Source organism: Eubalaena glacialis, chromosome 19 (assembly GCF_028564815.1).
Source record: "Eubalaena glacialis isolate mEubGla1 chromosome 19, mEubGla1.1.hap2.+ XY, whole genome shotgun sequence".
Taxonomy (NCBI): Eukaryota; Metazoa; Chordata; class Mammalia; order Artiodactyla; family Balaenidae; genus Eubalaena; species Eubalaena glacialis.
In genome coordinates, this window is record NC_083734.1 from 3,025,337 (window position 1) to 3,049,589 (window position 24,253).

General features: G+C 42.0%; 1 protein-coding gene across 3 annotated transcripts in view; it reads right to left on the reverse strand.

Annotated features, from left to right (window-relative positions):
• Positions 1-23,658, reverse strand: part of AKAP10 (A-kinase anchoring protein 10) — a 52,437-nt gene extending 28,779 nt beyond the window's left edge. For 2 of the 3 annotated variants that reach the window (XM_061175056.1, XM_061175054.1), the window contains exons 1-4: positions 23,444-23,658; positions 16,039-16,086; positions 10,577-10,759; positions 7,562-8,101 (exon numbers count right to left, since the gene is read on the reverse strand). In XM_061175056.1, coding sequence (XP_061031039.1) covers positions 7,562-8,101; positions 10,577-10,759; positions 16,039-16,086; positions 23,444-23,531 — 859 coding nt within the window. In that variant the 5' untranslated portion in view covers positions 23,532-23,658. The remainder of the gene's footprint in view (positions 1-7,561; positions 8,102-10,576; positions 10,760-16,038; positions 16,087-23,443) is intronic. The other variant, XM_061175055.1, reaches the window with a different exon arrangement.
• Between the last annotated feature and the right edge of the window lie 595 nt (positions 23,659-24,253).

The following is a 24,253-nucleotide window of genomic DNA, read 5'->3' on the forward strand; positions in this document are numbered from 1 at the left end:
ATGACCCCGTGGCCCTCCTCCCCTCAGCTGACGAGCTGATGAGTAACAGCAATCGCTGTACACATCCTCTTTCCATCTCTCCTCTCCAAAGTCCTAACCTGAAGGACTTACATAGCGGGAACTCAAAAATCATTTTTAAATCTACATTTTACATATTCTACCAAATTTCATATTCATGAATACATTCACTTGACCTTCAACAACCCTGGAACGTTAAAACAGTGAATCTCAAACTTTCCAGTCTTGGGACTTTGAAATCTTAAAAACTACGGAGGACCCTAAAGAGCTTCTGTTTATGTGAGTTTTATCCATAGATAGTAAAAGGTATTCAACATTAAAATGAGAAAAAATTATTCAGCTTAAATTAACAATACTAAATCTGTTAAAAGTTAACATAAATACCGTTTTTTACAGAAAATAACTGTCTCCCAAACTGAAAAAAATTAATGAGAAGAGGGCATCATTTTACATTTTTGCATCTCTATTCGTCTTGATAACAAACTGTTAGATTCTCAAATCTGCTTTGGCATTCCATCTGTTGTGTTTTTTTGTTTTGGTTGAAATATACTGTGCTCTCATGATATGAGAAGGAATGTATGTGTGTGTGTGTGTGTGTGTGTGTGTATATATATATATATATATATAGTATGTATGTGTGTGTATGTGTGTATATTTATGTATAGTCTTTGTCCTGGTTCCTGGCGCAGAGCTCCTAAAACCCTTGCAATTTCCTGAGTGGCAGGGGCCAGAGGAGCATCTTTTGAAGTCTCTGATTTCAACCAGGGGAAAAGTTTATGGTAATGAGGTGACTCTTGCAGAGTGGGGGCTGGGTGCCAAAGAAGCAACCACGGAACTTCAGCCCCACGCCCCAGCCTCTGGGGAGGGTGGAGGGGTTGGGGACCACCAAGCTAATCACCAATGGCCTACGATTTACGCAACTGGGCCCACGTGATGGAACCATAAAACCCCTAAATGAAGTGGTTCAGAGAGCTTCTGGGTTGGCGAATGTATCCATGTCCCGGAAGGGCGATGTACCCCAACCCCACAGAGACAGAAGCTCCTGCACTTGGGACACTTCTGGACCTTGCCTTATGTACCCCTTCATGTGGCGGTTCATTTCTATCCTTTACAATGTCCTTTATAATAGACTAATAAACATAAATAAAGTGTTTCCCTGAGTTCTTTGAGCTGTTGTAGCAAATTATTGAAAGAGGAAGGGGTAGTGGGAACCCCTGATGTATAGCTGGTTGGCCAGAAGTACAGGTGACAACTTGGGACCTGTGACTGGCATCTGAAGTGGGGGGACAGTCTTCTGGACGGAGCCCTTAACGGGGGGGGGGGGGGCGGGTTCTGCAATAACTCCGGGCAGTGTCAGAATGAACTAAACTACCGGGTGCCCAGTTCCTGTCCACAGAGAAATGGAGAATTGCTTAGCGTGGGAAACCCACATATCTGGTGTCAGAAGTGTTATGAATAGAGAAATGGTTTTCTTTTATTTATATCAAGAATAGCTGGCCTCAGAGATGTGTAATTGGGAAAAGGAGTATTTTAATAGCTTTCTGAGATAACTGTGGATATATTCTTCTTTGATATTATACCAAAACTTGAAAAGTGGTAGTTTCTTAAAGGTGAATTAGAATGTAGAATCTGAAACCATATAATGAACTTGTTGTATTCTGTTACATTAATATCTATTGGTCTATCTCCCATGTTTAAAGAGTCTTTTACTCATGATTGATTTTATAACATCATACATTTTCAAATACTGTAGAAAATATTGGTTTGCTGACTTATGAAGATCTTACAAATGTTGATGCATTGCATCATATGGTATAAAAAAAGAAATCACATCATTAATATCACAATGATCTTATCAGAACACTCCATAAAGCTGTTAGAGCACACGGTGGTGAATAGAAGTTTTCCAAATTCTAAGTTTCACTTGAAAACTTAAACTTTACCACTGGGCAACAAATACTGTCAGCTGTTTTCCACAAAATGACACCGCATTTTATGGGGCCAGAATTACACTGATGCCAAAACTAGACAAAAGCAGTATAAGAAGACTACAGACCAATATCCATCTAAACAGATGCAAAAATGCTCAACAAAATATTAGAAAATCAAGTCCAGCAACATATAAAAAGACTAATACACCACAACCAAATGAGGCTTACCCTGGGAATGCAAGCCTATTCAGTATTAAAAAAAAAAAAAATCAGTGTAATCCATCATATTAACAGACCAAAGAAGGAAAACCACATGGTCATATCAAATGACGCAGAAAAAAATTTGACAAAATTCAACACCATTCATGATTCAAACAGCAACAACTCTCAGTAAACTGTTAAGAGAAGGGAACGTCATCAACCTGATAAAGGGTATTTACAAAAACCCACAGCTAACCTCACAATTTATGGTGAAAGACTGAATACTTTCTAAGATCAGGAACAAGACAAGAAACTCAAGCAATCTACACAAAAGCTCCTAGAAATAACAAGTGAGTAATAAGGCCACAGAATAGAAGGTCAACATATAAAAGTCAATCATATTGATATTTCTATGTACTAGCAATGAAAAAAACTAGAAACAAAAAATTTTTAAACATACTATTCACAATAGCACCAAATAACAAAACACATTAAGGATCTGTATGCTGAAAACTATACAACGTGGAGTAAAGAAATCAAAGACCCAAGTAAATGAAGACACACGTCATATCTGTGGATTTTAAGGCTCAATACAGTTAAGATGTAAATTCTCCCCAAACTGACCTATAGGCTGAACGCAATTCCAATAAAAATCCCAGCACGGTTTCTTGTAGATATTGACAAGATTATTCTAAAACTTATATCGGGGGCGGGGGGGGGGCAGACACCTAGAATAGAAAAAACAATTTTGAAAAAGAACAAACTTGGAGGACTCAAACTATCCAATCTTAAGACTCACTACAAAGCTACAGTAATCAAGACAGTGTGGTACAGGTAAAGGAACAGACATGTACACCAACGGAACAGAACAGAGAGTCCAGAAATAGACCTACAAAAATATGGCCACGGTACAAAGGCAATTCACGGCATAAGAGTAGTCTTTAACTAATAATGTACGGAATGATCCATATGTGAAAAGAAAAAAAGAAAAAAAAAAAACTTGACCTAACCACCACAGCTTATACAATATTAACTGAAAATAGATCATATATCTAAATGTTAAGTAAAAAATCATATTACTTTTAGAAGAAAACACAGGAGAAAATCTTCATGACCTTTGATTAGGCAAAGAGCTCTTATACATGACTCCAAAAGCACAATCCATAAAGGAAAAAAGTTGATAAATTGGACTTAACCAAAAAAGTCCTTTTGGTCTCCGAAAGATACTGTTAAGAGAATGAAAAGTCAAGCTATAAACTGGGAGAAAACATTTGCAAGTCACATAGCCAATAAAGGTCTTATATCCAGAACATATAAAGAACCTCAAAATTCAACAATAAAATATTGGGAAAGACTGGAACAATTTACCGAAGATACAGATGGCAAATATGCACATGAAAAAACATTCAATACCCTCAGACATTAGGGAAATGCAAAGTAAAACCACAATGAGATACCACCACACATCTATGAGAATGGCTTAAAAAACCCCCACATAAACAAAAAGCTGATTACACCAAGTGCTGGCAAGGAAATAAAGCAACTGGAACTCTCATATATTGCTGCTGGGAATGCAAAATGGTGCAGCCACTCTACAAAACAGTCTGGCAGTTTCTTATACAATTAGACACAGATTTAACACATAAATCCACTACTAGGTATTTGTCCAGAGAAATAAAAACTTTTGTCCACACAAAAACCTGTACACCAATGTTTATAGCAGCTTTATTCATAATCAAAAGCTGGAAACAATCCAAACGTGGTTCAACAGGTGGATGGACAGAACATCCATACAGCGGAACTTAGCTATAGAAAGCAATGACAGAAACAACATGGGTCAACTTCAAAGCCATTATGCTAAGTGAAAGAAGCCAGTCTCAAAGGCTACATACTATATAAATTCACTTATATGGCACTCCAGAAAAAGCAAAAAAAAGAGACAAATAGATCAGTGGTTGTCAAGTGCTGGGATAGAGGGTTTAACTACAAAGGTGACAGAACTGCTCTTTATCCTGATTGTGATGTGTGGAATTAAAAGAAACCTCAGCTAAAGTTGGAGTGGGGACAGGCCAGTAGGGTGAGCTCTCACGCCCCGTGAGGCATCCTCATTACCCCAAACAGGAAGAGACCAGCACCTACGTCTCAACGGGAAGGTGTTGTCTATTCTATCATCCAGCAGGAAGAAGAAAACTTTCCTCTGCTCCAGGGCAGCCTAGCCAATCAGACACTGTAGCAGCCCAACCAATGAGAAGCCTCCACACTTTGGACCCCCCAGCTTCCTCCGATGGTCTCCGGTTACTACCGGCGCCCCCACTTTTCCATATAAAAAAAGCAAGCTCCCCTTCTCTGGATTTGCCTATGGTCCACCACAATTCGCATATCTCAAACTGCAATTCCTCTGGCTATTTCCAAGTAAACTTGCTTCTGCTGGTAAAATGACTGGCTATTATATTATTAAAGTTAACAGATGACAGTTACAGGAATCTATGCATGTGTTAAAACTCAAGTACACATCAAAAGGTGTCAAATTCACTGCATGCAAAATTTTTAAATAACAAAAAATGAAAAACTGGTACTGTTTTAATGACTCCACTGTTATTGAAATAAATTAACACCAAAACAAAGACAGTTTCCAAAAACAATAAAGTGTATTACAATCAAAGAAACAGACTTCGGACTTTCATTTCCAGAAACAGGCCTCACTAGATGTTCAAAGAAACACTTCCTAATACTTAATTCTCCCAAAATGCTTTTGAAAACTACATCAGAGATTGTGGGAAATAGTGAGAAACAGAAACAAGTACAAGCAGTCTCCTTATCCGGAAGTTTTGGGACCACTAATATTTTAGAATTCGGAATTTGAGGTTTTTACAGAGGTAACGCACTGTGTTCATATATACCATTTTTTAAAAATTTTAAAGTCTTTATTGAATTTGTTAGAATACTGCTTCCAAAGTTGTAACCACTGGACTCCCAGGGAACTCCCTATATATACCATTTTAATACCCCAGCAGCATGTGAGACGATCACATTCATGACTCTGCAATAAGCTCACATCCCTTCAGGTCAAGTTTTGTTCATTTAAAAAATAACTTGTGACAGGCAAAGCTTTCTGGATTTCTGGACTGCAGACAAGGTATTGTGGACCTGTAGGAGTCAGTACAAATCAAGACCGGCAAAAGTACAAGAGAGAGGGCATTCACCTGAGAAAAACCACCAACTCCAAGAGACTTGAGGCTTGCACTTTCAAGGGCAGCTGCCCAGGGCCCAAACAGGGTAGATTAGACCAAAACCAGGCAGAAGGCCTTAAGAGTTTAGGGCCTGAAAAACCCAAGACAAAAATTCAGTTTTAAGTGGTAATATGATGGTAATGAAGCTGGCCCCAGAAGCATGGCAAAAGCAAATGCAGGGGCTTCCCTGGTGGCGCAGTGGTTAAGAATCCACCTGCCAGTGCAGGGACACGGGTTCGAGCCCTGGTCCAGGAAGATCCCACATGCCGCGGAGCAACTAAGACCGCATGCCACAACTACTGAGCCTGTGCTCTAGAGCCTGCGAGTCACAACTACTGAACCACGTGCCACAACTACTGACGCCCGCACACCTAGAGCCCGTGCTCCACAACAAGAGAAGCCACCGCAAATGAGAAGCCCGTGCACCTCAAGGAAGAGGAGGCCCCGCTCGCCACAGCTAGAGAAAGCCCACGCACAGCAACGAAGACCCAATGCAGCCAAAAATAAATAAATAAATAAAATTTTTTAAAAAAGTAAATGTAAATACACTCTGCAATAACGCAATTTAATCAGAGTCCTCAAAGAATTACCAAAGATAAAAATCCTAAGACATATATTCACAGCCAAAACCCATTAAAATCACAGGCTACCAAGAGTGTGAATCTGAAGAAACAAATAAATGCTGATTCAAATACACAAAAACTGGGATACTGGGCTTCTCAGATAATGAATGTATGTTTAATAAATTTAAATAAATAAGAAATAGGCTCAAAAGTGGGATGGAGGGCTAAAGGACTAAGAAACTAAAAAACGACCAGGCAAATCTGAAGAAACAAAATTTCTAGAAATGAAAAATTCACTAACTTTTAGATTAAAATAACATGTTAAAGATTGACTCAATAGCAGATTAGACCCATTTTAAGAGAGAATCAATAAACTAAAAGATATGAAGACATCACCACCAATCTGAAAAGGCTACTATATATGATTCTAACTACATGACATTCTGGAAAACGCAAAACTGTGGAGACAGGAAAAAAATCAGTGGTTGCCAGGGTCAAATTAGCAGGTATACAGAGATGAACAAGTAGAGCACAGAGGATTTTTAGGGCAGTGAAAATGTTCTGTATGACACCATAATGACAGTTACATGTCGTTATACATTTGCCCAAACCCAGAGAACATACAATACCAGGAGTGAACCCTAAAGTAAACTACGGACTTTGGGTAATTACGATGTGCCCAGGCAGGTTCACTGATGCCAACAAGTGCTCCACTCTGGTGGGGGTTATTCACAGCAGGGGAGGCAACGCATGTGCGGGGGCAGAAGGGCATACAGGAAACTTCTGTACCTTCCCCTCAATTACGCTGTGGACCTTAAAACTGCCCTCATAAAGTCTTCGTAGAAAAGAGACAAGAAAAAAACACACAAGGAAAAACCAGAAAAGAAATCATCTAGACCTCTGAAAAAAGAAAAGATAAAAGAGGACAAGCATGGATTGGAAGCTGTCTAATCAGAATTCCAGGAGGTGAGAATTGAAAAGTGAAGAGCCTGTAATTTCCAAACTAACAGAAAAGAGAAAGAGGTGCTGCTGTCGAGATGCCAGGGCTTTAATCCCAGCTCCCACTCACTGTGTAACCCCGGAAGGCTCCTCCACCTTCCTAAACCATGGCTTTCTCACATGTAAAATGGGGTAACTGCCTACCTCACAGGGATGCTGTGATTATTCCATGAAATCCAAGTACACCCCTAGCACAGAACTCAATTAATGTCACCTGCTGGCAATTAAAACATAATTTTATCTGCACACTACTGTAAAATAGTAATAAAACTAAGACTGAGACAGGGCTGAAATCAGCCTATCTGGGTAAGGATCTGATTTCAAAATCTGTGGAAGGGAAAAAGCAGGATGACCCCTGACCCTTCTTCATTTGTTAATTCTGCCAACGTCTTTCTTAGAGGAACCGATCACTGTCGACAGCCCTTCTGTTCCTTTTTCATACACCGACCCTACTCCAGGGCACTACCCAAATACTCCCATATCTGCAAGTGAGTGTGGGAGAAAACTATTCCAACCCTTTTATTCCCCATCTCAAGTTTCACTCTGTAAACAGATTCAAAAAATTTTAAAAAAACACACAACAAAACAGGATAAAGAGAGACAAAAATCACACACTTACTTTTCATTAGTTTTCCTGATAGTTCCTTTAGTGGAGAAGAGGGACTACTTCTACTGGCTACTATAAATCTGGAGGATTCCTGGGTTTCCACGGAACCTCGATGAGCTCCTGTTTTGGCCGTTTCCAGGCGGAGAGAAGGGGCACTGTCACATTCCTGGGAAAGCAGCAAGTGATTCTGAGTGTTGCTAGTTCTATTATTCAGGTCAATTCCTTCCAGCTGGGCTGAGCTAGAATCCTCCAATCTCTTGTCAAGAGAGTCAGTTACAAAAGCTGCTGTAGTTTCGTGCTTTTTAGAAGGAGAGACAGGTTCAGCCAGTGAGCTCTGCTTCACCGTGTTCAGACTGTGTGCTCTTATTCGGGACCAAGTTGTAGAGTGAAAACTTTCAGCCTCTAACCAAAACTTAACCAAATGCTCCATTCTCCGAAGTTCCATGAATTGAATGAAATAAGGGAGGACAACAGAGTCATGCAAGACTTGTTCAAGGGTCTTTGAAAGACTTGATTTGGTCTCTTGAGTCTGGTAGTCCAGACAAGATCTGCCTAAAAGAAGCAAAAGAGTTAGCAGTTCAGTAACAGACAACAACCGCCAAAACTTACAATAAAAATATTTAAAAACTCAACCTCATTAAAAATCTCAGAAAAGCAAATTAATAGAAGATAACATTTTTGCCTGTCAAACTGAAAGATGTTTTTTTAAAAAAATAACAGGCACTAACCAGGGCATAGCAAAACGGATGATGAGAATGTAAAATGGCAAGACCTCTTTGGATTTTCAATCCAGTAACTCCATTTCTAGGAACTTATCCTGAGGAAAAATTGTGGATGTGTGGATATAGCTAGAAAGATGTTATGAACTCTTAGCATTATTTATAGCAAAATAAAGAGCTAGCTCTGCGATTTTATCTTGAAAAATAAAACCAAACAATAAAACTTAGTAGAAGTTTATTTTATAGTTAACTAAATTTAGGTTATGATTATAACCACAAGCTAATTATCATAATAAAGAAAAAAATAAAAAAATTTTAACTTTCACAGCATGACATAAAGAGGCTCATTTTCATAAAATTCACTGAGGGCTTCATCAGTTTTTCAAAAGGGCTTTTCTTAATCCTTTGATGTTTCTTCTGAAGCACTTCGTGTATCATCATCCTTGCTAACTATCCTACTGTCAATGTTAACTAGTCCATCTCTGCCAACATCTCTTTTCACGAACTTCAGGAAATCCCAATCCATTGTAAGACTTAAAGCACTTTTTTAAATTAAACTTCCAATTTTGAGATACTGGCAGATTCACATGCAGGTAGAAGAAGTAACACAGAGAGAACCTGTGCACGCTCTACCCAGTTTCCCCTATGGTAGCACCTTTCAAACTGCAGTTCAATATCACACCAAGATACTGACGCTGACACAATCCACCAACCGTATTCAGATTTCCCCCGTTTTACCAGCACTCACTTGTGTATTTAGTCCTATGCAATTTTGTCCCATGTGTAGATTCGCGTAAACACCACCAAGACACGGAACAGCCCCGTGACACAAAGGTGCCTCATGCGGCCTCTCACAGCTGCCTCCTCCACCCCAGGCAACAGCAAGCGCTCTTCTGTCTCCCATTCTACCTCTCCGCCATCCCCAGGACGGAGTAACATCTCTCGCTCAGCATAATCCCCTTGAGATTCGCCCAAGCTGTTGTACGTGTCAAGAGTTTGTTCTTTTTTTACTGCTGAGCAGTGTTCTGTGGTATGGATGTACCGGTTTGTTTACCATTCACCTGTTGAAGGACATCCAGTTTTTGGCTTTTAAGCTGCTATGAACACTGGTGTACAGGTTTTTTGTGGACATAAGTTTCCATTTCTCTGGGATAAATGCCTAAAACTGCAATGGCTGGGTCATATGGTAATTGCATGATTAACTTTATAAGAAACTGCCAAACTGTTTTCCAGAGTGGCTCTACCATTTTACATTCCCACCAGACATACGAGTAATCCAGTGAAACTTACAATTTTACTTTGTGACCAACACAAATGTCATTTGCAGTGCACTGCTGAGGGTGACCCACAAAGACTTTGACACCTCAGCTCTGAACACACACAAATGTTAAGCAGGGAGAGGTATCAAAAGAGGGACTAATTTTCGTAAAGTCAATCCATTCACAGATTTTTTTCAATTTATGATAAACTGACATACAATTTTTATAATACAGAAATTTGGGCAACAAATATTCAGAACACAAGGATCTCCTGCACGTCTTTTCATTTTTTGTGGGGAGAGGGAGGAATTATTTTAACATAACAGAGATCCTACTATATATACCACTATGTGACCACCTTTTTTCACTTTAACATATCTTAGACATTTCTCAATGTCTTCTGCAGGCTTTCATATAGCTACACAGTATTCCAGAGTATGGGTATATCACAATTGGATTACTTCCCTATTAATGGATATTTGTATGTTGCTCCTAATTTTTTGCTATCATAAACATTACTGCAATGAATAGCCTCACACATACTTGTACATACATTTTTGTGCACATATGGGAGCATATCTGAGGGCTGCATCTTATACTTTATCTTTTGATAAATACTCGCAAACTGCCTTCCAAAAAATCTTTACCAATTTACACTTCCGCTATACAGGAGTGGTTATTTCTCTGCATCTACATTAACATTCCAATTATCAAACTTTAAATATTTGCCAGTGTGTTAGGCATTAACTCATTATTTTAATTTGCATTTCACTAGTATTACTGCAGTGAGGCATCCTTTTCATATATCTAGTGGCCAAATGTATTTCTTCTTCTGGAAATGGCCCATTTTTCTACTGGGCATGCGTTTTGTATTTACAGAAACACAACATGGACCCATCCATTAATTACACTTACAGCTGTTATTTCAGTTACAACATTTTTTTCAAAGTCCCATCCAATTACACAGTTCGGTATCCTTTGACAGGAATTTCACATGTTATACTCATTCCCTCCTCCTAGGAAGTCAACAAAAACTGAAAGTCACTTACCCAGGTCACCAAAATGAGCGGCCTCCATGTGGCTGGGCTGCTTCTTAAGTGTTGCCGTCCTACTACTTGAAAAGGAGTCCATGTTGGCAGAAATGGCATTGATTGCAACGTGACTTGGTCCTGCAGCCTCCAGCAAGGCATGATTTTTAGTGCTTTTTTGTGGGGAATGTACGGATACTGAAGCTATAATTTTTCAAAAAATTGTTAAAAATTAAACACAATTTGATAGTCTAAAACTGTCTCCTAAGAGGGCTTTAAGGGAACTTTAAAAATTAGATTTTGTAACACCTCTCTTAAGTACATACACTCAACAAAAATACTTGGGGAAACGGTAAATTAACCAAGCAGCAGAAAATTGGAAAGAAATGTCCTACTATTATTTGTAATTCTCAAAATACTGTGCCAAAAATGTAACTTAAAAGAGAGATCTTTGAGTTCTCTTTGAGAACTCTTCTGAAGACAGAAAGTACCGAAGGCAGCAAACATTCTGAAACATGGACCCTTTTCAATTCCTTAATACTTGCTTGCTGAAGGAACAAAATTAAAATTCCAAAATAAAAGCTTATGGGAAAAAAATTAGAAAAATACTCTTCAGGATCCTTATTTTACTTTTTAATTGAGTAACAAAATTCCACCATCTAATAAAAACTGATCAAAGTTCAAGCTGCCTAAAGATGAAGCATACTTAAAAATTCACAAAATATATTTTCTTTAGTAGTCTGAAGAAATATTAATATCATCCTTTTGACTTCAAAATAAAGAGGTTAGTCACCAATGTGTTAATAGGAAATCATCAACTCCATATTATGGTCAAGGTAACCCTATGAACTTGTTGCTACAGCTGAATTAACATTCCACCTATCCCATTTATTCTACACAAATATCAAAGACTCTCATGAAAGGTTTTTAAGAAGTTTTGGTTTAGTGCATTGCTATAGCAAGAAGGCTAGAAACATACAGGTCACTGAGCATTCCACACCCTCAATATAAATACTCTCAGATGACTAAACTTCTGTCTACTAGCACCACTTATTTTATTGAGCAGTCAATTTATGATACATTGGTCAACAGATAAGTGCTCTCAATCTTAGCAAACGGTTCCTGGACACAGAATCTGAGTGACACCACGTAATACCTCCTATGAAGAATACATAGTACTGTAATTCAATCTATTACTGTGAGATGTGTTTACGGGATAAAGCAGATGAGAATGTTTATCTGAGGAAAATGTATTTATCAGTCATTCAATAAGAGTTGGGAGAATTATGCAATGGAGTTGTCTTCAAATGATTTTTTCTATTTTAGAAGGAAGCTGTTTTTTGTTTTTATTTTTATGATAAATTGAAGGGAGCAGAATCATTTTGGTAGGCTTATAAACAATAATATCTAGTTTTTTGTATAGACAAGCTACAAATACCACGCATCAAGAACAGTGAGACTCTATGTATGACTGATTGACTTTGTTATGAAGCAGAAACTGACACACCACTGTAAAGCAATTATACTCCAATAAAGATGTTCAAAAAAATAAAAGAACAGTGAGACTTTCTGATTGTTTCCTAATTAGACGTGTATGATGATGTGAAATACTACTAACTCATTTGTGCAAGCCTTCTTCTTTCTTAACTTCTCTGTTAGAACAACTTCCCTCACAAACTCCTTCCTCACATCCCATCTCCCTGAGGCCTCTGTGGTCCCACACGCTCCTCTCTTCTCCTCTCCCAAGTGCTCCTCCCTCCCCTTCTCTTTAATGCACATATCAACGCCCACGGGGCCAGACATGGCATCCATCACTCCTCTGCTTCCCAAGGTTCTCTGTTCTTCTTTTAGTCCTTCTGCTAGAAAGCACATTTATTCTCAAACCTTCAGTTATTACTAGAGCAATCTTTTTTTTTAAAATTAATTAATTAATTAATTTTTATTTATGGCTGTGTTGGGTCTTCGTTTCTGTGCGAGGGCTTTCTCTTGTTGTGGCAAGTGGGGGCCACTCTTCATCGCGGTGCGCGGGCCTCTCACTGTCGCGGCCTCTCTTGCTGCAGAGCACAGGCTCCAGACGCGCAGGCTCAGTACTTGTGGCACACGGGCCTAGTTGCTCTGCGGCATGTGGGATCTTCCCAGACCAGGGCTCGAACCCGTGTCCCCTGCATTGGCAGGCAGATTCTCAACCACTGCGCCACCAGGGAAGCCCAAGAGCAATCTTTTCCAAACTTTTTTTTTTTTTTAGCTGTAAGCTCCCCCCACCCAAATAAACGTAAGTGGGACCTTGATATGTCTGTAAAATAGATAAAACTTTAGCTAAAACAGATATCTAAAATCTAAATTGTTATCTAAAATAGACAAAACAGAGTTAACTGTAACTCTGGCTGATTCAAGGGGAAAGTCTCACACAGGCGCTTGATTCGGGCCCTCCCAGCGCCAGCTCCAAGGGCTCACCCCTGCAGAGCTGGAGGCAGAGGGGACCCTGACCTGATCTCAGGCTGACCTCTGAGCTCGGCTTCCAGCCTGTGGCTCTAATTATTTGCTACTAACCAACCTCTCATTTGTCATCTTTACCATCTCAAGACCAATTTTTCCAAACGTCAAACTTAAAACATCTTCTTCCAGACTAATTCTCCTTCTCTAATTTTCCTATCTCTGTCAATCCACCAGTCCCTAAAGCTCAAGATCTTGGACCCATTCTTCCTCACTATACCTGTTTACTTGTCAAGATCTGTTGACTTTTCCTTCAAGATACTGACCTGTTTATTTTCAACACCACACCCTTAGTACAGGTCTTCTTGTATCACAGCAAAGCACATCTAGGGTCTCCATTCTGTATGACTCTTCCAGGCTAACCTCTATAACTATCATATGTAAAGCATCAACATCCTGCTCAAAAGCCCGCAGTGGTTCCCTGTTTTCTCTGTCTCAACGCTTTTCTGGTCTTTAAGACCCTCTACTATCTGACCTCAATCTATCCCAAAAAGTTCCTGTTAGTAGTCTGAAGGTCCTTCTGCCCAGTATACACTCAAAGAAATAGGCAGCTGGGCTGGTAGGGGAAAGAGGAAGAACTGACTCTTTCATTCAAATCCTTATCATTCAAATTTGATACACATGAAGTCTCATTTCTATGAAGGCTTCCCTATGCTCCAGAAACCATCTGCTGATCTCAAATTCCTCTGAACTCCCTGTAACACTAATAACTAACAACTAATCCAACATATCAAGGGCCTACTCTGTTAAAATGGTAATAGCTACCAATATAAAACTTACTATGTACGAGGCACTGTACTGGTTTCTTTTCTTTTTTTAAAAATAAATTTATTTATTTTTGGCTGTGTTGGGTCTTCGCTGCTGCACGCGGGCTTCCTCTAGTTGCGGAGAGAGGGGGCTACTCATGTTGCAGTAGGCAGGCTTCTCATTGCGGTGGCTTCTCTTGTTGTGGAGCACGGGCTCTAGGCGTGCGGGCTTCAGTAGTTGCAGCACATGGGCTCGGTAGTTGTGGCTCATGGGCTCTAGAGCGCAGGCTCAGTAGTTGTGGCGCACAGGCTTAGTTGCTCCGCGGCACGTGGGATCTTCCCGGACCAGGGCTCGAACCCGTGTCCTCTGCATTGGCAGGTGGGTTCTTAACCACTGCGCCACCAGGGAAGCCCTGTACTGGTTTCTTGATGTACTTTTTTTGGGGTACATTATTTCATTTATCTCTCACAACAATGCTGCAAGACCAGTATTTACCTCATTTTGGAGATGAATACACAAACAGAACAAAGTTAAGTGCTTTGCCCTAAGTCAATGAGGTAGTAAAGAGGCATTTCAACAGGCAGGATTTCAACCTCGGTCTGCTAGACTCTAGAAAATCACTCTTTTATCTGGTTACTCGGACTGTAGAATTATTGTGTGGTTAAGATAACGTGTGTAAATGGACGTCTCAAGAGCACCTCCCAGCCACCATAGCAAAAAGGAACAGGTACTGGCCCAGTGTGGTTCTCCACCAGCCACAGTGTTAGGCCTGCCAGAAAGCTGGGTGCCAGCCTTAGCTTCCTCGCCCTCATACCTAATCGAGAACAAAGCTCTATCTATTCCACCTCCCACACAGCTCTGTCCAGGTCTCTTTATCTCCATCACTGCTGATCTAGCCCAAGCCATCTGTGCATCATCTGATTCATGCTCCTCTTCCTACCACCAATTTGTAAGTTCAACGAGGGCACGATGTGGATCCAAGTCTTTTTTGTTCACTGTTACAGCCACAGTTTTTGTCTAACACCTAGAACAGAACAGGTGCTCAATAAACTATAGTTTTATGATTCTGGTTTATTTGCTACTGTTCTGGGTCTGAGTTTGTCCTTCTAATCAGATTGCAACCTTCTTGAGGGCCTGTTTCCCTGCTGCGTCTGTGTTATTCTAAAGTTAAGGCAGTGAATGTGAGCACAGACTATGTACTGTCATAAATGGAGTACAAGCATGGAGTGTTTTAGCCTGGGACAGATTGAGGAGTTAGGTAGGCCAATCCCCTCGTTGTACAAATGAGGAAAGTTCCCCCAGGGCACACTGTCGGAGGCTGGTGTGCCTCGGACATCAAAGTCCCTCTTGCTACTACAATCAAGGCTAGTCTTCACAAGCCTCTGCTTCCTGAGGGCTTGAAGTCTTTACCAATATCAATCAAATTCTCCTTAAAAAAGGCAATATGAACCAACTGGCTTTAAATTATCAGAAATAAGCAGAAAATAAGGCTGTAAGCTACTCTACTTCTTCCCTAATCTTACAAACCTCTACGTTATAATTAGTGTCCCCCTGGCAATTTGAGCATATGCAGTTACTACTCAATGCTAGCCACACAACCTACAAACATTTAAAAGAAAAATCTAAATAAGTGGCAATCTTTAGAATTCACGTAAATAAATTACATCTATGACATTTGTACGTACTGGTCATGAAAGTAATTTTCATTATAATTTTCCCATTTCAATTTTTGTACATTGACATAATGAAATCAGTCAAAACTACAGCAGAGATTACAATCTAAAAAAACATGCTCTTACCTATAAATAAGGACAATATATTGATTCCAATAAAGGACTCCCAATAAATTTTAGGTTAAGGCCATTCATCCAAAGTAATAAGGAAGTGAAAACTGTAAGCAACCATACTTCCAGATAAACCACAGAAAACCAGGCTTCGTAAGTCAGTGGTCAGACTGCTCAGTAAAGAGTATTTTCTGCTTTTTGTTTTTTTAAAATACAGTCAACTAATTGCTTGTGGGGAACAATCAAATGTGTGATTAGTACGGACGACACTGGTTCACCGGAATCACTAGGACAACCAATAAACGCTTAGTAACAGCCTATTACATGGTGGGTGTTGAAGAGTATATAAGTTAAGTCACAGTCATAAGTAATTACAAAAGAAGGCAGAGACGATTAATGGCAAAAGAAGGGAGAACGTAACAGGATGAAAGAGTTCATCACTGCAACACGCTGACTCACCTTTAACTGACTTGACATCTGAGGTCTTCTCTTGCTCTTTGCCTTTCACTGGAAGAGAAGAGAGCACCATGACCAACTTCTACAACCAGAAACCCCCGTCCAGGCCTTGTAAAAATCACACCAGCTCTATTCTGACAGGTGTGTTCAAAGTTCCCCAACAACGGGCGAGCTGCCCTGGAGCAGGGCGGGGCAGGGCAGTTGTCAGGGGAAGTTTCTCTCAGGAAGTGATCTTTGAACAGCATTTGGTCAAGTACGCTCAGAGCTTAAGGAGAGACAAGATCAGAACACCTGGGTTCAAATTTGGGCTCTACCATTCAATAGCCATGTGATGCTGGACAAGTTACTTTAATTCTCTGGGTCTCAACTTCCTTCATTTACAAAACTAGGTCACTGTTATGAGCTAGTCAAGAGTCATTTCAACAGGCAGGATTTCAACCCTGGTCTGCTAGACCCTAAAAAAATCACTCTTCTACCTCTGGTTTAAAACTCGGACTGTAGAATTACTGTGTGGTTAAGATAACGTGTGTAAATGGACATGTCGAGAGCACCTCCCAGCCAGCATAGCAAAACCGAACATGTACTTGCCCAGTGTGGTTCTCCACCAGCCACAGTGGAGACTACCTGAGAGGGTTGTGGATGAAAACATAAGTACTTGTAAAGGTCTTACAAGAGGAGCTAGGACACAGTAAACTTAAGACGCTAGTTAACATTATTACCATGTGCCACTCACTACTAGATGCAGCCTGAAGAAAAAGACAGAGTTCTCTGGTTGTGTAACATCTCGGACTTCCTGTGTATCCCTGCCACAGCATCAAATACAAATATTCTAAACTTACAAACATTCTAAAACTTCTACTACTCAAGCTTTAACAACTGTCTCTTAAAAAATTATACCATTTCGGGCTTCCCTGGTGGCGCAGTGGTTAAGAATTCACCTGCCAATGCAGGGGACAAGGGTTCAAGCCCTGGTCTGGGAAGTTCCCACATGCCGCGGAGCAACGAAGCCCGTGCGCCACAACTACTGAGCCTGCGCTCTAGAGCCCGTGAGCCACAACTACGGACGCCCGTGTGCCTAGAGCCCGTGCTCCGCAACAAGAGAAGCCAACACGATGAGAAGCCCACGCACCGCAACGAAGAGTAGCCCCCGCTCTCTGCAACTAGAGAAAGCACGCACGCAGCAAGGAAGACCCAACGCAGCCAAAAATAAATAAATAAATTTTTAAAAAAATTACACCATTTCTCCTCTATTACACAAAACACTGGAAATTCTAATGCAGACACACTAGCAAGATCACATGCAAGAAAGAAGGCGCATGGCAGCTCAAGCCAAGTGAGAAACTTTCGGGATCTGACACAGCCCACTTTACTTTTCTTATGTTTTTTCTTTTAAAAATTTTTTTTAATTAATTAATTTATTTATTTATTTATTTATGGCTGTATTGGGTCTTCGTTTCTGTGCGAGGGCTTTCTCTAGTTGCGGCAAGTGGGGGCCACTCTTCATCGCGGTGCGCTGGCCTCTCACTATCGCGGCCTCTCTTGTTGCGGAGCACAGGCTCCAGACGCGCAGGCTCAGCAACTGTGGCTCACGGGCCTAGTCACTCCGCGGCATGTGGGATCTTCCCAGACCAGGGCTCAAACCCATGTCCCCTGCATTGGCAGGCAGATTCTCAACCACTGCGCCACCAGGGAAGCCCATGTTTTTTCTTTTTTAAAAAAAAATTATTTTTTGGCTGCGTCGGGTCTTTGTTGCTGTGCGCGGGCTTTCTCTAGTTGCGGCGAGCGGGGCCTACTCTTTGTTGTGGTGCCTGGGCTTCTCATTGCGGCGGCTTCTCTTGTTGCAGAGCACGGGCTCTAGGTGCGCAGGCTTCAGTAGTTGTGGCACGTGGGCTCAGTAGTTGTGGCTCACAGGCTCTAGAGAGCAGGTTCAGTAGTTGTGGCGCATGGGCTTAGTAGCTCCGCGGCATGTGGGATCTTCCTGGACCAGGGCTTGAACCCATGTCCCCTGCACTGGCAGGGGGGTTCATTACTACTGTGCCACCAGGGAAGCCTAGATTTTGTTGAATATTCTATGTATGCAATCATATCATCTGTGAATAATGACTCGTTCCCTTTCCCTCACAAAACTTAACTTTTCCATCTTTTTTTCATGTGTGTGCTATTGTGAAGACTATGCTAGCTTTCCTTCTGTTTGTATATCCCTGATATGCTTCTCCAGCCTTTTACTTTTAACTTTCCCATGACCTTTTTAACATTTAAACAGTACAGAACAGGAAACCAATCTGAAGATCACCATCTTTTTATTGTCTGGGTTAACCCATTTCTTTTTATTGTGATTACTGCTCTTTATTTCTAAAAAAGAACATTCTTAAAACTCTAACTATGATGACAAATTTGTTGACTTCTCCTGGTAATTCTGTACATTTTGTTTTATACATTTTGAAACTGATTTAGGTACAAACAAGTTCAAAATTTTATCTTCTTAGTACCTTTTTCATTTTATCATAATTTACAGGCCTTCTTATCCCTAATGGTATTTTATGCTTTAAAGTATTTCATCTACCACACAAACTTTCTTCTAGTTAACATTTGCCTGATATATCTTTGCATCCATTTATTTTCAATTTCTCTATGTTCTTATGTTTTGGTTGTGTCTCTGGTAAATAGCTGCATTTTGGTTTATTACCCAACTTGAGTCTTTATCTTTTAGTCCATCTTTATATGGACTTTTGTAAGATTTTTTAGCCATAGAGATTTTATTCTATTTACATTTATCGTGGTTTATTTGTCATCCTATTTTGCACTACTATTTCTTCTATAAGAAATAATAATTTCTTATTATTATGAAACATTTAAAACAAAGGCAAGACTAGACCTTAATATGAGGAACACTCAGGTTTAGCAAATCTTAACATTATGCCATATTTGCTTCAGAAGCATTTTTAAAAGAAATAAAACACTGCAGTTACAACTCAAGTCCCTCCCTCAACTCATTCCCCCTCTTCCTAGAGAAAAAAATTTCAGAAATTGAATGTTTATGGTTTCCATCATTTTTACTCTTTAATATATTTACGTATTCATAAACAAGTTATAGTACTGTTTGAAAGTTTTTAAACTTTTAAACAAGTGGTTGTATCGATTGCCATTTCCAGCTGCAGTGTATCCTAATCAAATCTTGATACAGCCAGGCTTTAATCCCAGCTCCTAAGGTCTTTTCAAGAACTTCACTCCTGCAAGTAACACCTCTCTTCGGTATCATTTTCTCCCTCTCTACTGGATCCTTCCTAGAACAAACGTGCTTAGCATCTTTTATCTTAAAAACAACAACCCCCCACCCTTACCCCAATGGCCCCTTCCAGCCCCTTCCCTGTTTACCCCTCCTTTTTGAAGTATTATCTTCTCTTAGCTTCCATGATATTGTACTCCTGTACCACTGGCGTTTTCTTGTCGATTCTCCTTTGCCAATGACTCATGTTCCTCAACTTCTAAAAGCTGGATTAACCCCGGAGCTCTCTCCTTGTCTACAGCATGGCAGGAGATTCTACCTGGCCACTGTAGAGGGTTGTAGAGGGTTCTACCTGGCCTTCCGAGTAAGAGGGTTGTATCCTGGCACACAACTGGCTAGCTTCTCTCCTTTTCCCAGAAGCCCCTGAGTTAATTAACTGTGAGCACATGACTCGGTCCTCAGCAATGAAATGTGAACAGAAAAGGTGCATGCCATTTCTGGCCAAAGCTTCTCTTTCCCCTTATCAGGAGTCAGAAAGCTGACAGAAGGGACCATGATCTGGCTTTGATAACACAGCCTACACCCTAAGAGAAAGAGGAGTAACACAATGGGAGGAAAATGATTCCTGAATAATCGTGAAGCAAAGCCACCTGATGACCAGGGACTTGGACGGTTACACAAGACAGAAATAAAGGCCTACCTTGTTTGAGCCATTGTACTTAGTGTCTCTTTGTTACAGCACCATAGCCTTTCAACACAACTAATTCATATCCCATATGTACTCCACAGATGAGCTCATTTAGGCCTGTGTCTTTAACCATCATTTATGCAAAATACTTCTAAGTCCAGATTCAGAACTCAAATTCTGATCCCCTCCCAGAACTACAGACCTGTACATCCAACTGCCTCCTTGACATATCCACACGGACGTCCAAGAGTTTCCGGAAACTCACAACTGCCGGAAGAGAGCTCTGGACTCCTCCTACCCCATGTCTAAGCTTTCCAAATCTTTCCCAGTTTTCCTTCACTCCAATCATTACTCAAGTCATGCTATCTCTATCTCTAAAACATGCCCCATCGCCCTCCACTCCCAGCACGTTTCAGCCTTCTTTCTGTCCTTGAACAAACCCCGCTCTTTCCTGCCTCAGGATGTTTGTATTACCAGATCTTTCCAGCCAGAATGCAGTTCCTTTTACCTTTGCAAGGCTGGCTCTCCTTCCTCATTGACACCTCAATTTAAATACCATCTGCTCAGAGAAGCCTTCCCTCACTATCCAAACACAAATTGTCATCTGGTGATCTGCTCCCACATCACTGTTTAAATTCCCTGCACAGCACTTATTACTTCCTAATATTTTTCTTACTTTAATTATTCAACAAATATTTACTAATTTCCTAACTATATCCCAGGCACTAATCTAGACATGGGGATACAGCCATGAACAGAAATCATCTTCCATCCTAATAAAACACACAGTACAGCAGATGGTGACAAATGCTACAGAAAAAATAAAGTAGGGTGACGGGATGGGAGTGCAGGGCCTGGGGACTACAATCTTACGCAAGCTGGTCAGAGAAAGCTTCACTAAGATGTCAATTAATCAAAAACCTGAAGAAGATGGGGGACAACATAGGCACATATCTGTGGGAAGAGGTTTCCAGGCAGAGAGAATAAGTGCAAAGGCCCTGAAGTGGGAATGTACTTAACAACAAGGAGGCCAATATAAATGGAAGAATGATGGAGAAAGAAAGCAGGAGATGAATACAGAGAAGAAATGGGACCTAGATTATGGAGGGCCATGTACAGGAAGCCACTGAGGGAATCTGAACAGAGGTGTGGCAGAATGCATTTCGAAAATACACCACAGGCGTCAAGAATGGAAGAAGGGAAACCAAATTGAAGCCTATAGCAAAATAATGCTGCTTCCTTGATCTTCATAAAACCGGCTTCCTCTTGACATTTAAGCTGAGATCTGAATGACATCCCTCAGAGGACTTCCTTAACCACCCAACCTAAATAGAGATGACTCCCTAGACCAGGGTGTTAATGGTCAGGGACGGTGAGAAGTGGCTGGATTTGGGTATATTCTGGGGTAGACCTAACAGATCAGATATACAGTAGGAGAGAAAGAGGTTCAAGAAGGTATTAAAGTTTTAGCCTGAGCAACTAAAAGGCCAGAAATGTAATTTGTTCAGAGGAGAAAAAGTGATGTACAGGTTTAGGAGGACTAAATCTAAGGGGAAATTTTAGATACAGTAGGCTAAAGATTTATCTATTAGACATCCATTAGGCAGAGGTATAAAGCGGACCAACGGTTGGATACACAGTTTGGATTCAGGGCAGAGAATCCAAGCTGGGGATGTAAATTTGGGAGTCATCAGCAGATAGGTGGTATTTAAAAATGGTATTCAGAGACTGGATGGGATCCCTAAATAAGACCATCTCCAGTTTCTATTCTTGACACATCCAGTTTCCAAAAAGCATCTAGAATGATCTTTTTAAAACATAAAAAGAGATCAAATCACCCCTCTTTAAAATTTTAAAAGTAATATTGTTTCTGCACTTGGAATAACACCTAACCGTGACCTACAAAGCTCTGAATCATCTGATCCTTGTCTACCTCTCTAAGCCCGAGTCACAGTGGGCTTCTTTTCTTTCCTGAAGGGCACCAAACTCTTGCCTCCCAGCCTCTGAACACGTTATTCCCTGAGCCTAGAATGCTCTTCCCTGGCGTCTATATGTTACCTCCTGCTGTTCCTTCAGTTCTAAGTTTCAAGGTCACCTGCTGAGGCCTTTGACTAACATCAAACCGAAATATGTTTCTTCTCTCAAGCTCTTTCATAACACTGTATTCAATTTGTAAACAGAGAGGGGGAGACAGAGAGAGAGAGGGAGACAGAGAGAGATTTATTGTCCGTCTACCCCAGCAGACAACAAGCTCCATGGATATAAGGATTTTGTCTTGTTCAGTGCTTAACACTGAGGGCCTAGCACAGTGCCTGGCAAACAGTGGACGTTCAAAAAGTATTTGTTGAATAGAGACAACAGTCTATTGTGCAACATGCAATTTGCCTCATTATACACAGAATGATCCCCCCCCCGAAAAAAAACACTACAACTAACCATTCCAACACTCAAACAAATTAGAGAGCTATTAATTATACCAAGGTACCTTACCAATAAAGCTTCCTTGTACCATTTTACCGCTTTCATTCATTCAGAGTGGTTTTCATTCACTCATCATGGTTTCATTCACTCATCACATGGCATCAGTTATTAAAAATCTGTGCCTACTTAAAAGGAATTCTTTAATTTATAGAGTTGAATGGGGCCTTTAGGAATCATTGAATTCTCAGGTGAGAGAGGAAAGTGGGTTAACATTTTTCTGTCCCAGGTGACAGAGTTAGTAGCAGAGCTGTCACGTGAACCCAAGTCCCTGATTTAGTTTAGTGCTTTCCCAAAAACCCGTTTTTGCCTGGTAAATTTTCCCGGAAGCATCGAGAATCGATACAAGAACCACTAATCAACCCAGAAGGCCCACACTTGTCCACTCTGGATACGTACCGGTAACGAAACTCCAACAACCTTACCCAGGCTCAAAATCAAGCTGCCTCTACTCAAAAATTGGGCAGCTACTACTGAAAATCAGAAATATAAGCAGTTTGTTTCTGAAGTTTGGGTTCCAGTACTTAGTAAACTTGCTAATTCATCAAAAGGAGTCGTTTTCGTCAGGGAACTTTTAGCCGTAAGTTAAGCACTGTCACTTTAGGGACAGCAGAATCCCGCTCCCCCACCCCCCGAAAAAAGGGGAAACTGGAAAAGAGCACTAGTTGAAGAAACCAATTTTTTCACGTGTTGCTTTTAGACATAAACCCCTCAATATTCTGACAAGTCCGAGACTTCCGTAAAGAAAGTACGGAAGGAATTCCCTTCTTTTGGTACAAACTCACACACACGCCCCGCCCCGCCCCCGAAAAGCTGTGTGTCCGCAAAACGCACCACCCCGCGCGGGTCCCGGCACACACTTCGGAACCGGCTGGTGCCCGCCCGCGCGGAGGCCCCGCTCCCTCTCGCAAGACCGCGGGTCCAACACACAGAGCGTCCTTCCGCGCCTCGGCCTCGGCCTCGACGCCACCCACCGCCCCAGGCCCGGCCCCGCGCCCGTCCGCGCCCCTCGTTACCTTTCCGCCGGAAGAAGGACATGGCGGGGCCCGGGTCGGGGCGGAGGGCGCGGGGGGACTGGCGCGGAGAGGACCCGGCTCCCCTCATTCAGCAACTGGCCCGGACTTCCGGGTCCGCAGCGGCCGCCGCGCTAGGCCGAAAAGAGACCCGTCTTCCGGGTGTGGGCCCCGCCGCCTCCTGGAGACGTGCCGGTAGCTCCCGCCGCCATGTTAACAACAAGCCGCCCGCCCGGAATTCCGGTCCGTCCCCGCGCGGGGCTTCACGGGAGGCCGCGCGCCGACCCCGCCCCCCACCCCGCCCCCTCCCGCGGCGGGGCGCGCCCGCGCCGCCCACGTGACGCGCGCGCGCGTGCGCGGCCTGCGCTCGGCTCGGGCTCCCCTCGGCTCGGGCTCCCCTCGGCTCTAGCGTGCTGGGACTGCGCGGGCGCTGCCCGAGCCGAGCCAACCCTCCCGGAAGCGGGGCCCCTGCCACAGCCGAGTGTGGCCAGGGCACTGGCGGCCAGAGCGGCCGCACCCCCGCGCTCCCAGCGAGCGGACCCCGGAGCGGGCCTCGAGATGCGGGCCAGGTCCCGGGATGCGGACTCCGAGCACCACCTGCTCTGTGCGGCTCCGGGGTCCCCGGACCTCAGCCGTGGAGGAGGAGCGTGGGCCTACTACAGGACGCGATCCCTGCGAACGCTCAGCTCTGAAAGGGCAGCGACATAAAAGCCTCGCCATTATTTACCGAGCAGACTCCAGTGGGTCATCCTTCCAGCCTCGTTCAAATGCCATTTTCCTATGAACCTCTGACCACCCTCGCCCCTAAAGCAG